Consider the following 17,285-nt stretch of genomic DNA (forward strand, 5'->3'; position numbering starts at 1 on the left):
GGAAAGGCATCCAAATTGGAAAGGAAGAAGTAAAACTCTCTATTGAAGATGACATCCTATATATAGAAAGTTCTGAAAAATCATCAACAAAGCTACTAGAGCTAATAAACGAATTCAGCAAAGTAAAGGGGTACAAGGTCAACCTGCAAAAATCAGTAGTGTTTCTATACATTAGTAATGTGCAAGCTGAGGAGAAAATCAAGAAAAAATTCCATTTACCATAACAACTAAAAAAATCAAATATCTATGAGTAAATTTAACCGAGGATGTAAAGGACTTGTAGACAGAAAACTACAAAACATTGCTAAAAAGTCAAAGAAGACCTAAATAAGTGGAAGAACATTCCATGTTCATGGATTGGAAGACTACTTATTGTTAAAATGTCAGTTCTACTGAAATTGATTTACAGATTCAATGCAATCCCATTCAAAATTCCAACAGCCTACTTTGCAGAATTGCAAAATCCAATTATCAAATTTATTTGGAAGGGTAAGGGACCTGAATAGCCAAAAACATCTTGAAAAAGAAGAAGTTGGAAGACTTACACTTCCTGACATTAAAGCATATTACAAAACTACTGTGGTCAAAACAGCATGGTTCTGGCACAAGGATAGAGATATTAACCAATGGAATTGAATTGTGAGTTCAGAAATAGACCCTTACATCTATGGCCAGTTGATTTTTGACAGGGCTGCCAAGACCACTCAACTGAGAAAGAATAGTCTCTTTAACAAATGGTGCTGGGAGAACTAGATATCCATATGCAAAAGAATGAAAGAGTACCCCTATTTCACACCCTATACAGAAATTAACTCCAAATGTATCAAAGACCTAAATATAAGTACCAGAACTAGAAAACTCCTAAAATAAAATGTAAGGAAGCGTCTTCAAGATCTTGTGGTAGGCAGTGATTTTCTAGACTTGACACCCAAAGCACAAGCAACAAAAGAAATACTAGATGAAGCGGACCCCCTCAAAATTTTTGCTTTTGTCCATCAACAGACTTTGTCAAGCAAGTGACAACCTTTCTCAATGGGAGAAAATATTTGGAAACAATGTAGCCAAGAAGGGTTTAAGATCCAGAATATATAAAGAAATCCTACAACTCAATAAAAAGAGAAACAGCCCAATTAAAAAAAATTGGCAAAAGACTTGAACAGACATTTCTCCAAAGAGAAAATAAAGTTTACTAAAAAGCACATGAAAAGATGTTCAACACCACTAGCTATTAGGGAAGTGCAAATCAAAACCACAATGAGGTATGATTTCACATCTACTAGAACAACCACTATTGAAAAAAACAAAACTGCAAATGTTGGTGAGGATGTGGAGAAATAGGAACACTTTCATTGCCGGTAGGAGTGTGAAATGATGCAACAGTTATGGAAGACAGCTTGGCAGTTCCTCAGGAAGCCAAGTATACAATTACCATATGATCCAGCAATCCTGCTGCTAGGTATATACCCAGAAGAACTGAAAGCAGGGACTTGCACACCGATATTTGTAGCAGCTTTATTGCCAAAAGATGGAAGCAGCCCAAGTGTCCATCATCCGATGAATGGATTAAAAAAAAACATGGTATATACCTGCAATACATGAATATCATTCAGCTGTAAAAACAAATGAAGTCCTGATGCATAAGACAACATGGATGAACTTTGGGGACATTATGTTGAGTGAAATAAGCAGGCAGAAAAGGACAAATATTGCACGATCCCACTGTTATGGAATAATTTTAATAAGCAAACTCATTGCATTAGAATCTAGAATATAGGTCACCAGGGGATAGGTTGGGTTTAGAGAATGGGCAGTTGATGCTTTATTGTACAGAATTTCTATTTAGGCTGATGGTAAAGGTGTGGAAATGGATGGTGGTCATGGTAGCACATTGTGAGTCTAATCAGTGACAATGAAATATAGGTGAATGTGGTTAAAAGGGGAAACTTTAGGTTGTATATACTACTGGAATAAAAATTAAAAGATAAAATATAGGACTGTACAATACAGAGAACCCTACTGTGGACAATGGACTATAGTTAATAGTGCAAGAATAAGAAGTATTTTCATGAATTATAACAAATGTACAATACTAATACAAAGTGGTAATAATAGGGTGGCATATGGGAAAAAAATATACCTGATGTAAATAATAGACAATAGAACTATTTTGATAATCTTTTATCAATTGTAACAGAGGGAAAACTACCATTTAAAAAATATATATGGTTAAAAAAATGCTATCATCAGTTGTAACCAATGTTCCACCCCAATGCAAGATGTTGGTGGGTGGGTGGTATACGGGAACACTGTATTTTATGCATGATTGTTTTGTAAACTCACAACTTCTCTAATTAAAAAAACACACACATATAAAACAAACAAAAAAATAAGGAGTAGCAGTGAATTCAAGATTATATTCTCCATCAATAACTGAGTACAAAACCCCTATATTTCTAATAGCAGATATACGTGTTTTAAGATAACCAATGATTATTTTATATTTACATTTACTTTTTTACTTTTGAACTTTAAAATTAGAATGCTTTAGAACATGCTTGGCCTTTTACAGGTTAATAGAATTGTTAGCAAATAGTGTTAGGCTAAAGTACTGCACTTAAAATCCTTTCATAAGACTGAGACATTTACTTATAAAAATAGAAAGCTATGGATATACTAATACAGAATTATTTTCCTGCAGTTTCCAGAGTGTGGATTCTTTGGCATGTATGATAAAATTCTTCTCTTTCGCCATGACATGAACTCAGAAAATATTTTGCAGCTGATCACCTCAGCAGAGGAAATACATGAAGGAGACCTAGTAGAAGTTGTTCTTTCAGGTAAGTAAATAGGTTCTTTTATTTTGTTGCCTTTTTTTTTTTTTTTTTCAATGAGCCTCATTTTTCTGTACTAAATGCTGTGTTCAATTATATTGATCTTCATACTGTAGTTGCTCACTTCTTTCCTCTTTAACAATAGTTAATATATTTTTTTCTTCCAGGAAGCTTATCACCAATGAGGAAGTAGGAGAATAAGCCCTGAATTATTTATTTGAGTGATACTAAACTAAGGGATTATCAGTCTAACTGAAAGAGGAATATCCTCTTGTTTGAGTCAGAGAATTAAAACAATTACACTGAAATTCTGTGCCCCTTTCCCCATTTGTGTGAAAAGCATGAAAAGAAAGAATGAAAGTTCAGACAAAAAGAATCAGAAAGAGGAGAAATCGTAATGATTTGGAAGAGGAAACTGTACTACTGGTTGTTTGGCTTAAATAATGCTCCTTCCCTTTTTGTTCTCAACGGGCATTTTCCTATCTCTCTCTCTCCTTTTCACTGTTACCCATTCTTGCCATTCCTTGTCCCTTAGCCCTCACTATTTCTGATCCCATCCAACAGCACATGGGCAGGCCTGTTAGGGAAGAATGTAAAGGAAGAATGCCATTCTAAAGTACAAGGTAGAGGCGGGGCAAGATGGCAGACTGGTGAGCTGTAAGTTTTAGTTACTCCTCCAGGAAAGTAGGTAAAAAGCCAGGAACTGCGTGGGCTGGACACCACAGAGCAATCTGTCTTTGGGCATACTTCATACAACACTCATGAAAATGTCGAACTGCTGAGACCAGCGAAATCTGTAAGTTTTTGCGGCCAGGGGACCCGTGCCCCTCCCTGCCAGGCTCAGTCCCGTGGGAGGAGGGGCTGCCAGCTCCGGGAAGGAGAAGGGAGAACTGCAGTGGTAGCCCTTCTCGGAAACTCATTCTACTGATCCATACTCTAACCATAGATAGACTGAGACCAGACACCAGAGAATCTGAGAGCTGCCAGCCCAGCAGAGAGGAGACAGGCATAGAAAAAAAAAAATAACACGAAAAAATCCAAAATAAAAGCAGAGGATTTTTGGAGTTCTGGTGAACAGAGAAAGGGGAAGGACGGAGCTCAGGCCTTGAGGCGCATATGCAAATCCCGAAGAAAAGCTGATCTCTCTGCCCTGTGGACCTTTCCTTAATGGCCCTGGTTGCTTTGTCTATTAGCATTTCAATAACCCATTAGATCTCTGAGGAGGGCCCTTTTTTTTTTTTTTTTTTTTTTAATCCTTTTTTCTTTTTCTAAAACAATTACTCTAAGAAGCCCAATACAGAAAGCTTCAAAGAATTGCAATTTGGGCACGTCAAGTCAAGAGCAGAAATAAGAGAGCTTTGAGACAAAAGGCAATAATCCAGTGGCTGAGAAAATTCACTAAACACCACAACTTCCCAAGAAAAGGGGGGTGTCCGCTCACAGCCACCATCCTGGTAGACAGGAAACACTCCTGCCCATCGCCAGCCCCATAGCCCAGAGCTGCCCCAGACAACCCAGTGTGACGGAAGTGCTTCAAATAACAGGCACACACCACAAAACTGGGCGTGGACATTAGACTTTCTGCAACCTCAGCTGATTTTCCCAGAGCTGGGAAGGTGGAGCAGTGTGAATTAACAAAGCCCCATTCAGCCATCATTTGAGCAGACTGGGAGCCTCCCTACACAGCCCAGCAGCCCAGAACTGCCCTGGGGGGACGGCACTCACCTGTGACATAGCACAGTCATCCCTCAACAGAGGACCCGGGGTGCACAGCCTGGAAGAGGGGCCCACTTGCAAGTCTCAGGAGCCATACGCCAATACCAAAGACTTGTGGGTCAGTGGCAGAGACAAACTGTGGCAGGACTAAACTGAAGGATTAGACTATTGCAGCAGCTTTAAAACTCTAGGATCATCAGGGAGATTTGATTGTCAGCGCCACCCCCCCTCCCTGACTGCCCAGAAACATGCCCCACATACAGGGCAGGCAACACCAACTACACACGCAAGCTTGGTACACCAATTGGGCCCCACAAGACTCATTCCCCCACTCACCAAAAAGGCTAAGCAGGGGAGAACTGGCTTGTGGAGAACAGGTGGCTCGTGGACGCCACCTGCTGGTTAGTTAGAGAAAGTGTACTCCACGAAGCTGTAGATCTGATAAATTAGAGATAAGGACTTCAATAGGTCTACAAACCCTAAAAGAAACCTATCAAGTTCAGCAAATGCCATGAGGCCAAAAACAACAGAAAATTATAAAGCATATGAAAAAACCAGACAATATGGATAACCCAAGCGCAAGCACCCAAATCTAAAGACCAGAAGAGACACAGCACCTAGAGCAGCTACTCAAAGAACTAAAGATGAACAATGAGACCATAGTACAGGATATGAAGGAAATCAAGAAGACTCTAGAAGAGCATAAAGAAGACATTGCAAGACTAAATAAAAAAATGGATGATCTTATGGAAATTAAAGAAACTGTTGACCAAATTAAAAAGATTCTGGACACTCATAGTACAAGACTAGAGGAAGTTGAACAACGAATCAGTGACCTGGAAGATGACAGAATGGAAAATGAAAGCATAAAAGAAAGAATGGGGAAAAAAATTGAAAAAATCGAAATGGACCTCAGGGATATGATAGATAATATGAAACGTCCAAATATAAGACTCATTGGTGTCCCAGAAGGGGAAGAAAAGGGTAAAGGTCTAGGAAGAGTATTCAAAGAAATTGTTGGGGAAAACTTCCCAAATCTTCTAAACAACATAAATACACAAATCATAAATGCTCAGCGAACTCCAAATAGAATAAATCCAAATAAACCCACTCCGAGACATATACTGATCACACTGTCAAACACAGAAGAGAAGGAGCAAGTTCTGAAAGCAGCAAGAGAAAAGCAATTCACCACATACAAAGGAAACAGCATAAGACTAAGTAGTGACTACTCAGCAGCCACCATGGAGGCAAGAAGGCAGTGGCATGACATATTTAAAATTCTGAGTGAGAAAAATTTCCAGCCAAGAATACTTTATCCAGCAAAGCTCTCCTTCAAATTTGAGGGAGAGCTTAAATTTTTCACAGACAAACAAATGCTGAGAGAATTTGCTAACAAAAGACCTGCCCTACTGGAGATACTCAAGGGAGCCCTACAGACAGAGAAACAAAGACAGGACAGAGAGACTTGGAGAAAGGTTCAGTGCTAAAGAGATTCGGTATGGGTACAATAAAGGATATTAATAGAGAGAGGGAAAAATATGGCAAACATAAACCAAAGGATAAGATGGCCGATTCAAGAAATGCCTTCACGGTTTTAACGTTGAAGGTAAATGGATTAAACTCCCCAATTAAAAGATATAGATTCGCAGAATGGATCAAAAAAAATGAACCATCAATATGTTGCATACAAGAGACTCATCTTAGACACAGGGACACAAAGAAACTGAAAGTGAAAGGATGGAAAAAAATATTTCATGCAAGCTACAGCCAAAAGAAAGCAGGTGTAGCAATATTAATCTCAGATAAAATAGACTTCAAATGCAGGGATGTTTTGAGAGACAAAGAAGGCCACTACATACTAATAAAAGGGGCAATTCAGCAAGAAGAAATGACAATCGTAAATGTCTATGCACCCAATCAAGGTGCCACAAAATACATGAGAGAAACACTGGCAAAACTAAAGGAAGCAATTGATGTTTCCACAATAATTGTGGGAGACTTCAACACATCACTCTCTCCTATAGATAGATCAACCAGACAGAAGACCAATAAGGAAATTGAAAACCTAAACAATCTGATGAATGAATTAGATTTAACAGACATATACAGGACATTACGTCCCAAATCACCAGGATACACATACTTTTCTAGTGCTCACGGAACTTTCTCCAGAATAGATCATATGCTGGGACATAAAACAAGCCTCAATAAATTTAAAAAGATTGAAATTATTCAAAGCACATTCTCTGACCACAATGGAATACAATTAGAAGTCAATAACCATCAGAGACTTAGAAAATTCACAAATACCTGGAGGTTAAACAACACACTCCTAAACAATCAGTGGGTTAAAGAAGAAATAGCAAGAGAAATTGCTAAATATATAGAGACGAATGAAAATGAGAACACAACATACCAAAACCTATGGGATGCAGCAAAAGCAGTGCTGAGGGGGAAATTTATAGCACTAAACGCATATGTTAAAAAGGAAGAAAGAGCCAAAATCAAAGAACTAATGGATCAACTGAAGAAGCTAGAAAATGAACAGCAAGCCAATCCTAAACCAAGTAGAAGAAAAGAAATAACAAGGATTAAAGCAGAAATAAATGATATAGAGAACAAAAAAACAATAGAGAGGATAAATATCACCAAAAGTTGGTTCTTTGAGAAGATCAACAAGATTGACAAGCCCCTAGCTAGACTGACAAAATCAAAAAGAGAGAAGACCCATATAAACAAAATAATGAATGAAAAAGGTGACATAACTGCAGATCCTGAAGAAATTAAAAAAATTATAAGAGGATATTATGAACAACTGTATGGCAACAAACTGGATAATGTAGAAGAAATGGACAATTTCCTGGAAACATATGAACAACCTAGACTGACCAGAGAAGAAATAGAAGACCTCAACCAACCCATCACAAGCAAAGAGATCCAATCAGTCATCAAAAATCTTCCCACAAATAAATGCCCAGGGCCAGATGGCTTCACAGGGGAATTCTACCAAACTTTCCAGAAAGAACTGACACCAATCTTACTCAAACTCTTTCAAAACATTGAAAAAAATGGAACACTACCTAACTCATTTTATGAAGCTAACATCAATCTAATACCAAAACCAGGCAAAGATGCTACAAAAAAGGAAAACTACCGGCCAATCTCCCTAATGAATATAGATGCAAAAATCCTCAACAAAATACTTGCAAATCGAATCCAAAGACACATTAAAAAAATCATACACCATGACCAAGTGGGGTTCATTCCAGGCATGCAAGGATGGTTCAACATAAGAAAAACAATCAATGTATTACAACACATTAACAAGTCAAAAGGGAAAAATCAATTGATCATCTCAATAGATGCTGAAAAAGCATTTGACAAAATCCAACATCCCTTTTTGATAAAAACACTTCAAAGGTAGGAATTGAAGGAAACTTCCTCAACATGATAAAGAACATATATGAAAAACCCACAGCCAGCATAGTATTCAATGGTGAGAGACTGAAAGCCTTCCCTCTAAGATCAGGAACAAGACAAGGATGCCCGCTGTCACCACTGTTATTCAACATTGTGCTGGAAGTGCTAGCCAGGGCAATCCGGCAAGACAAAGAAATAAAAGGCATCCAAATTGGAAAAGAAGAAGTAAAACTGTCAATGTTTGCAGATGATATGATCTTATATCTAGAAAACCCTGAGAAATCGACGATACACCTACTAGAGCTAATAAACAAATTTAGCAAAGTAGCGGGATACAAGATTAATGCACATAAGTCAGTAATGTTTCTATATGCTAGAAATGAACAAACTGAAGAGACACTCAAGAAAAAGATACCATTTTCAATAGCAACTAAAAAAATCAAGTACCTAGGAATAAACTTAACCAAAGATGTAAAAGACCTATACAAAGAAAACTACATAACTCTACTAAAAGAAATAGAAGGGGACCTTAAAAGATGGAAAAATATTCCATGTTCATGGATAGGAAGGCTAAATGTCATTAAGATGTCAATTCTACTCAAACTCATCCACAGATTCAATGCAATCCCAATCAAAATTCCAACAACCTACTTTGCAGACTTGGAAAAGCTAGTTATCAAATTTATTTGGAAAGGGAAGATGCCTCGAATTGCTAAAGACACTCTAAAAAAGAAAAACGAAGTGGGAGGACTTACACTCCCTGACTTTGAAGCTTATTATAAAGCCACAGTTGCCAAAACAGCATGGTACTGGCACAAAGATAGACATATAGATCAATGGAATCGAATTGAGAATTCAGAGATAGACCCCCAGATCTATGGCCGACTGATCTTTGATAAGGCCCCCAAAGTCACTGAACTGAGCCATAATGGTCTTTTCAACAAATGGGGCTGGGAGAGTTGGATATCCAAATCCAAAAGAATGAAAGAGGACCCCTATCTCACCCCCTACACAAAAATTAACTCAAAATGGACCAAAGATCTCAATATAAAAGAAAGTACCATAAAACTCCTAGAAGATAATGTAGGAAAACATCTTCAAGACCTTGTATTAGGCGGCCACTTCCTAGACTTTACACCCAAAGCACAAGCAACAAAAGAGAAAATAGATAAATGGGAACTCCTCAAGCTTAGAAGTTTCTGCACCTCAAAGGAATTTCTCAAAAAGGTAAAGAGGCAGCCAACTCAATGGGAAAAAATTTTGGAAACCATGTATCTGACAAAAGACTGATATCTTGCATATACAAAGAAATCCTACAACTCCATGACAATAGTACAGTCGGCCCAATTATAAAATGGGCAAAAGATATGAAAAGACAGTTCTCTGAAGAGGAAATACAAATGGCCAAGAAACACATGAAAAAATGTTCAGCTTCACTAGCTATTAGAGAGATGCAAATTAAGACCACAATGAGATACCATCTAACAGCGGTTAGAATGGCTGCCATTAAACAAACAGGAAACTACAAATGCTGGAGGGGATGTGGAGAAATTGGAACTCTTATTCATTGTTGATGGGACTGTATAATGGTTCAGCCACTCTGGAAGTCAGTCTGGCAGTTCCTTAGAAAACTAGATATAGAGCTACCATTCGATCCAGCGATCGCACTTCTCGGTATATACCCGGAAGATCGGAAAGCAGTGACACGAACAGATATCTGCACGCCACTGTTCATAGCAGCATTATTCACAATTGCCAAGAGATGGAAACAACCCAAATGTCCTTCAACAGATGAGTGGATAAATAAAATGTGGTATATACACATGATGGAATACTACGCGGCAGTAAGAATTAACGATCTGGTGAAACATATGACAACATGGATGAACCTTGAAGACATAATGCTGAGCGAAATAAGCCAGGCACAAAAAGAGAAATATTATATGCTACCACTAATGTGAACTTTGAAAAATGTAAAACAAATGGTTTATAATGTAGAATGTAGGGGAACTAGCAGTAGAGAGCAATTAAGGAAGGGGAAACAATAATCCAAGAAGAACAGATAAGCTATTTAACGTTCTGGGGATGCCCAGAAATGACTATGGTCTGTTAATTTCTGATGGATATAGTAGGAACAAGTTCACAGAAATGTTGCTATATTATGTAACTTTCTTGGGGTAAAGTAGGAACATGTTGGAAGTTAAGCAGTTATCTTAGGTTAGTTGTCTTTTTCTTACTCCCTTGTTATGGTCTCTTTGAAATGTTCTTTTATTGTATGTTTGTTTTCTTTTTAACTTTTTTTTTCATACAGTTGATTTAAAAAAGAAGGGAAAGTTAAAAAAAAAAAAAGAAAAATAAGGAAAAAGAAAGATGTAGTGCCCCCTTGAGGAACCTGTGGAGAATGCAGGGGTATTCGCCTACCCCACCTCCATGGTTGCTAACATGACCACAGACATAGGGGACTGGTGGTTTGATGGGTTGAGCCCTCTACCATAAGTTTTACCCTTGGGAAGACGGTTGCTGCAAAGGAGAGGCTAGGCCTCCCTATGGTTGTGCCTAAGAGCCTCCTCCCGAATGCCTCTTTGTTGCTCAGATGTGGCCCTCTCTCTCTGGCTAAGCCAACTTGAAAGGTGAAATCACTGCCCTCCCCCCTACGTGGGATCAGACACCCAGGGGAGTGAATCTCCCTGGCAACGTGGAATATGACTCCTGGGGAGGAACGTAGACCTGGCATCGTGGGACGGAGAACATCTTCTTGACCAAAAGGGGGATGTGAAAGGAAATGAAGTAAACTTCAGTGGCAGAGAGATTCCAAAACGAGCCGAGAGATCACTCTGGTGGGCACTCTTATGCACACTTTAGACAACCCTTTTTAGGTTCTAAAGAATTGGGGTAGCTGGTGGTGGATACCTGAAACTATCAAACTACAACCCAGAACCCATGAATCTCGAAGACAGTTGTATAAAAATGTAGCTTATGAGGGGTGACAATGGGTGACAATGGGATTGGGAAAGCCGTAAGGACCAAACTCCACTTTGTCTAGTTTATGGATGGATGTGTAGAAAAGTAGGGGAAAGGAAACAGACAAAGGTACCCAGTGTTCTTTTTTACTTCAATTGCTCTTTTTCAGTCTAATTATTATTCTTGTTATTTTTGTGTGTGTGCTAATGAAGGTGTCAGGGATTGATTTAGGTGATGAATGTACAACTATGTAATGGTACTGTAAACAATCGAAAGTACAATTTGTTTTGTATGACTGCGTGGTATGTGAATATATCTCAATAAAATGATGATTAAAAAAAAAAAATAAAGTACAAGGTAGACTACAATACTGCTTGTTTGGCAGGAAAGGAGTGAGAGAGGACAGATGGAAGGAGGAAAACAAGCTGGCCAGCCAAGGGTCCAGAGTCCTGCCAACAGTTTTTCCTCTTCCCAAACTCATCTTTGTACTCTGTTCTTGAGACCCCCTCTGACAGCCACCTTTCCTTATTAGTCCCCACTCTGTCGTTGTACTTTTCTCATCCTTCCCATTCATCTAGCTCCTACACTGATTATTCATCTTCTATACCACAACTCCCCAAATCTATACACTTCACACTTCACTTGTTTTCCTCTTAACTCCAGAGGGGCTTCATTCCCTGATTTTCTTGGAGGCCATACTCATATCACTTCCTTCTTTGCTGTGGACTCCTCCTGAGACAACAGGGGCATCCACCAGTGATTTGAGGTAGAAGTGAGAGGAAGGTCCGTGTGTCCACTGCTCAGTTGCTCACTGAGGGGAAAGGAGTCGCTTAACTAACTAATAAGACTTTGGAGGTCAGAGAGTGTGTCCTGGGATGCTAAGTTAGAACTCAGTGACTTTTTCCCTAGAAACATTAAATTGAAGTTAGTTCTACAGTGTTTTTTATTTTTATCTTTTTACTTTAGTGTTTGTTCTAGTTTGCTGATGCTGCCTTTTCGCAAAACACCAGAAGTGGATCGGCTTTTATAAAGGGGGTTTATTTGGTTACACAGTTGCAATCTTAAGGCCATAAAGTGTCCAAGGTAACATATCAAGAATTGGGTATCTTCACTGGAGGGTGGTCAATGGCATCCAGAAAACTTCTGTTAGCTGGGAAGGCACATGGCTGGCGTCTGCTCCAGAGTTCTGGTTTCAAAATGACTTTCCCCCAGGACGTTCCTCCCTAGGCTTCATCTCCTCAAAAATGTCACTCTTAGTTGCTCTTGGGGCATTTGTCCTCTCTTAGCTTCTCCAGAGCAAAAGTCTGCTTTCAAAGGCTGTCTCCAAAATGTCTCTGTAAGCTACAGCTCCTCTCTCAGCTCCTATGCGTTCTTCAAAGTGTTCCTCTTGGCTGTAGCAAGCCTGCTCCTTCTGTCTGAGCTTATAGAGTGCTCTAGTAAATTAATCAAGGCCCACGCTGAATGGGCAGGGCCACACCTCCATGGAAATTATCCAATCAGATTATCACCCACAGTTAGGTGGGTCACATCTCCATGGAAACACTCAAAGAATTACAATCTAATTAACACTAATATGTCTACCCACACAAGATTGCATCAAACATAATAGCATTTTGGGGGACATAATAAATTCAAGCTGGCACAGTGTTCTATTTCCGGGTTTTTATATGTTAAAGAGTTTGGGCTGAAATATACCTAACAACTATTTGTAATCTTGTCACTATGAGAAAATGCATTTGGAAGTCCAAATACCTAACCTACAGACCTAATTTTGGAACTCAAATTATTTCAAGCTGATGAACTTCCCAGACTAGAATTTTTAAATTGCAGTAATAAATTCTGAAAGTAATTTATTTTCTATGGTCACATGAAACTTTCAAAGAAAAATAATTCTGTGTACCTAAGGTATATTCTTTGACAAAAATGAGTATTGCCAATCTCATTGCAATTGTAAATATGAGATTTCTTTCCTTTTTCTTTTTTAAAAGCTTTGGCCACAGTAGAAGACTTCCAGATTCGTCCACATACTCTCTATGTTCATTCTTACAAAGCTCCTGCTTTTTGTGATTATTGTGGTGAGATGCTTTGGGGATTGGTACGTCAGGGACTGAAATGTGAAGGTATGTGTTCTAAAATTTTTGTAATCATTTGAAATAAGATTTCATGTTTTTCACTTGCAAAATAAATGTTGCATTCTTTAATCGTAATGAAAGAACAAGATCATTAGTTGGTGACTAGGTAGTGCCCAGGGTTTAGAATTGGAGAAATCTGGACTTTGCCACTTATTCATTATTCTTGGGAAACTTTCTAAACCTCTCTGAGCATCAGTTTCTCTTGTCTGTAAAATGTTTTCTACTTCATGGGTTTCATGAAGAATAAGTGGTTAAATGAGGTAATTTGGTACAAAGTAGTTGCTCAATAAATATTAGCTTCCTTACCTTCTTGTAATCTTTTAAAAAAACACATCTTTTACATACATCAGCCACACCAGTTGTGATTCTTGAGGCATATTAACCTGCTTCAATCTTTAATTCTAGGTTTTACTAGAAAGAAAAATAGATTTTTCATTAACATTTCTAATATGATTTTGCTCTATAGACAGTATAAAAGAGGTTGTGGTGGATATATAAAGTTTATTTGTAGTAATTTATAGAATTTTTAAATTTAAGATTACACATTTCAAAGGGAGCAAAAGTGGTATCTTCTCATCTGAAAACTTTGAACACTTCACATCTTGCTGAGCTCACCTCTTGATCAGAATGCTAGAGCTATTCCTGAGTGGGCCAGGAATAGTCCCTTCACCAGTGTCTGTTCTGAAGATTGATTTTCACATTTTAAACTGAATACAGAAGCTGAAAAGGTATTAGGGACTGATTGGTCTTAAAATATTTAAGGATGGAAGGACCCTGGAAAGAGAATTATTAAAATAAAAATAGCTTCCATTTTTAGGCACGTATTTTGTTCCATGTACTATAAGGCATCTTATTTATATGATTTTATTTACTCTTCATTACAAAACCCGAAAGAAAGATATTGTACCTATTAAGACACTGAGACTCAGCCAAGGTAAGTGATTTATACAAAGTCACACAGTCAGTGAAGTGGCACAGAGAACATTTGAATCCAGGTCTATCTGATTTATCATCATCATCGTTGTCGTCATTGTACTTAACATTTATTGAGTATTTATTATGTACCAGGTTCTCCCTTAAGAACTTCGCATGGATTAGGTCATTTAACTCATTAGAACTCTCTGAGGTACTCCCTTTATCCTCATTTTACTGATTAAGAAATTGAAGAGAAAGAGAGGTTAAATGATTTGTCCAAGGTTATCCAGCTACTAAGAGATAGAGCCAGGTTTTGAACTCAGGCAGTCTAGTCCAGGACCTGTACAACTCCAATTTAGTAGAGAGCATGCCAGGTACCGCGCCATGTGATAAATGTACATTCTTATTCACATGTCACAGTGATGGAATATGTATTGCTAGCCTTATTTTACAGAAAAGAGTATTTTAATTTTGATTTTTTTTAATCTTGTATTTATAAATGTTACTAAATAATGCATTTCAAATGTTAGCCACTTGTTTTCAAGAACTCTCCTGTAGCCATGTGGGAGCTGTGTACATTGAAAGTTATCTGGTAGTAGTATAATGGTTTCCAAGAAGCTACTTTCTGATGCTTTGGATTGTGAAATTATTTAATACATGGTCACAATTTGTCATAGCGTTTCTCCTGTTCCAGAGACAACCATTGGCACTCGAAGCCACTAGTTCTTAACCAGGGCTGCACACTGAAATTACTTGGGCACATTTTTAAAAATACATGCAAGGTAGTTACAGCCCAGACACCCCCCTCTGCCTGGCTGTAGTACCTCTGCCTCCTGTCCAGGTGCAGCTGGAGTCACACTGCTAGGAATTCCTGGGCATGGGTTTGCTCCTCTATCAAATCAGGCTAATGACGTCTCCCTCTCAGAATTATGGTGAAGGTCAAAGGGCACCCCACACTGGCTCGACCCACAAAGAACTTGGTGAATGGAGGCTGCAGTGTGGACGCTTCCCATGGGCTCCCTCACAGCTTTTCTCTGATGTGCCCTCACCTGCCTGACAGCCTGCAGGTTCTGGGCTTTGCAGTCCTGGAGCTCTTGGCACTCCAAGCATCCTTCAGCCCACCCATGCCTGGTCCATGCTGCTTCAGCTGTCTGGTGGTGGCAGGGTGGGAGGTGGGAAAGGGGGGTGGTTCCTGCACATTCCCAGTTCACTCCAAGCCCAGGGGTGGAAACCCTAAATAGGATGGGGCTGGCAGACTTCCAGGAGGTGGGAGGGTCTGAGTCAGCTTCCTGGACACGGGTCCCACTCCAGAAACCCATCTCTTGGGTTTTTCAAGGGGAAGAGCAAGGAGGAGAGGATCCATCACCCCTAGCTCCTTTTACACTGCAGCAAGCAGAGGCTCAGGGAAAGTCTGTGACCTGACCAAGGTCACACAGGTAAGAGGGTGGAGCTGGGACTCACACCTGGGTTTGCTGGACTCTAAGGCCCATGGCTCTGAGTGGCCTACATGTTCTCTTTCCTGCTCAAAGCATCAGGAGGAGCCCAAATGTGATCTTGCAGCATGAAGGTGCTGTGTTAACTGAGCCACCTTAGAGGATTGCTTAGAGGGTCACATGATAACTAAGACTTGGTCTTAGTGCCCATGGATGCCCCACCTCTCACCTGGAAGCCCTGCTTTCTCTCTCCCTCTTGCAGAAGCAAAGCTCAGCTATGTTTCTGTTCTAGAAGACCAGGACTGGGCTTCCCAAACTCCAGGTATCAGACCACCTCACACGATTCTAGCCTTAGTTGCCTGCCACCCATTCCTTAAATCAACTGTAAAGCCACCCACTTCTTTTTTAAAAAACCCTGCTTCATCCTAAGCATTAATATCTGTGAAATTATGAATTCGATGTGCTGGTTTTGTTTTTCTAATACACAATGAAAAGAAATACATATCAATTAAAATAAAACACGTTCAGCCACTAGAAGAAAAAAAAAAAATACATGCAAGGGCCCCATCTTAGAATACTGAATTAGGATTTCTAAGGGACAGGATTCAGGTGCACATCTCTGATTAAGAAGAAGTTTTTTAAGGCAGAGGTTGGTAAACTTTTTCTGTGTAGGGCCAGAGAGTGATTATTTTAGCACTTGTGGGCTATATAGACTCTATTACAAATACTTAATTGTTTTGCAGTATCACAAAAACAACCACAGATAATACATAAAGGGGAGAACTTAGCTATGTTCAAGTAAAACCTATTTTATGGCACTGAAATCTGAATTTCATATAATTTTCACATATCAAGGAGGCATGTGATTTGCAGGTTGCTGTTTGCTGGCCAGTGCTTTAAGCCAGTGGTTCTCAAACTTGACCATGCAGCAGAATCACCTGGAGAGCTTGTTAAAGTATGCTTTGCTGGGCCCCATCCTGAAAGTTTCTGATTCAGTAGGTCTAGGGTAGGGCCCAATAATTTATACTTATATAACAAGTTCCCAGGTAATACCCTAGGGCCCATACTTAAGAACACTTCTCTAAGCTAATTTTGCCTTCTTAAATAAGTCTTTCTTATACAGTTTCCTATTCTTAAATTTGTTAGCTTCCACTAAGCCTGTCATTTCTGAGTTCTTAATTAGGGTAGATATTGCTACCAGAGAAAAGAAATTAAGTTAAAAAGCACCTTTTTTTAATATATATATCACACTTATGTAGTAAAGGTTTTTTGAGCTACTTACTTTATCTTTTAAAATATATTTAGGCTGTGGATTAAATTATCACAAACGATGTGCCTTCAAAATTCCAAATAACTGTAGCGGAGTAAGAAAAAGACGACTGTCAAATGTGTCTCTGCCAGGACCAGGCCTCTCAATTCCAAGACCCCTACAGACTGAATGTGTAGCCCCACCCAATGAAGAGGTATGTATAATAAGGTAATAGGAGGGTATTCTACAGGGTATATGATATTATCCTGGATGGTAAGTTTTATACTAAAGAATAGTAACATTCTTGAATTTAAGAAACTTAAAGTATAAGTGGAGTCAGGGCTTACCAATAATAATGAACTGCAGTTTGTATACCTTGGGATCACATAATCTCTTGGATTACTGCAGTAGCTTTCTAACCAGTATTCCAGTTCCTGATCTCCTCACTTCATTTCATCTTATATACTACAGCCAGTTCAAGTTTCCTAATCCATGCCCCACTAGGAAACTATTATATACACTATGTTTCCAACAAACTGTATTATTCAACATTCCCTGAATACACTCTTGCTTCCTCTAACTTTGCTCTTGTTGGTGTCCATCCCATATGCTTTTTCCAGACCCA

The 17,285-nt window shown here is 38.9% G+C and overlaps 1 protein-coding gene across 4 annotated transcripts in view; it reads left to right on the forward strand.

Annotated features, from left to right (window-relative positions):
* LOC119512966 (serine/threonine-protein kinase D3) overlaps positions 1–17,285 on the forward strand; it is a 114,828-nt gene that overhangs the window by 40,457 nt on the left and 57,086 nt on the right. For all 4 annotated transcript variants that reach the window (XM_037807812.1, XM_037807814.1, XM_037807815.1 and 1 more), the window contains 3 exons: positions 2,699–2,837; positions 12,920–13,051; positions 16,717–16,874. In XM_037807812.1, the coding sequence (XP_037663740.1) occupies positions 2,699–2,837; positions 12,920–13,051; positions 16,717–16,874 (429 nt within the window). The remainder of the gene's footprint in view (positions 1–2,698; positions 2,838–12,919; positions 13,052–16,716; positions 16,875–17,285) is intronic.

The sequence above is a fragment of the Choloepus didactylus genome, chromosome 17 (genome assembly GCF_015220235.1).
Source record: "Choloepus didactylus isolate mChoDid1 chromosome 17, mChoDid1.pri, whole genome shotgun sequence".
Lineage (NCBI taxonomy): Eukaryota > Metazoa > Chordata > Mammalia > Pilosa > Megalonychidae > Choloepus > Choloepus didactylus.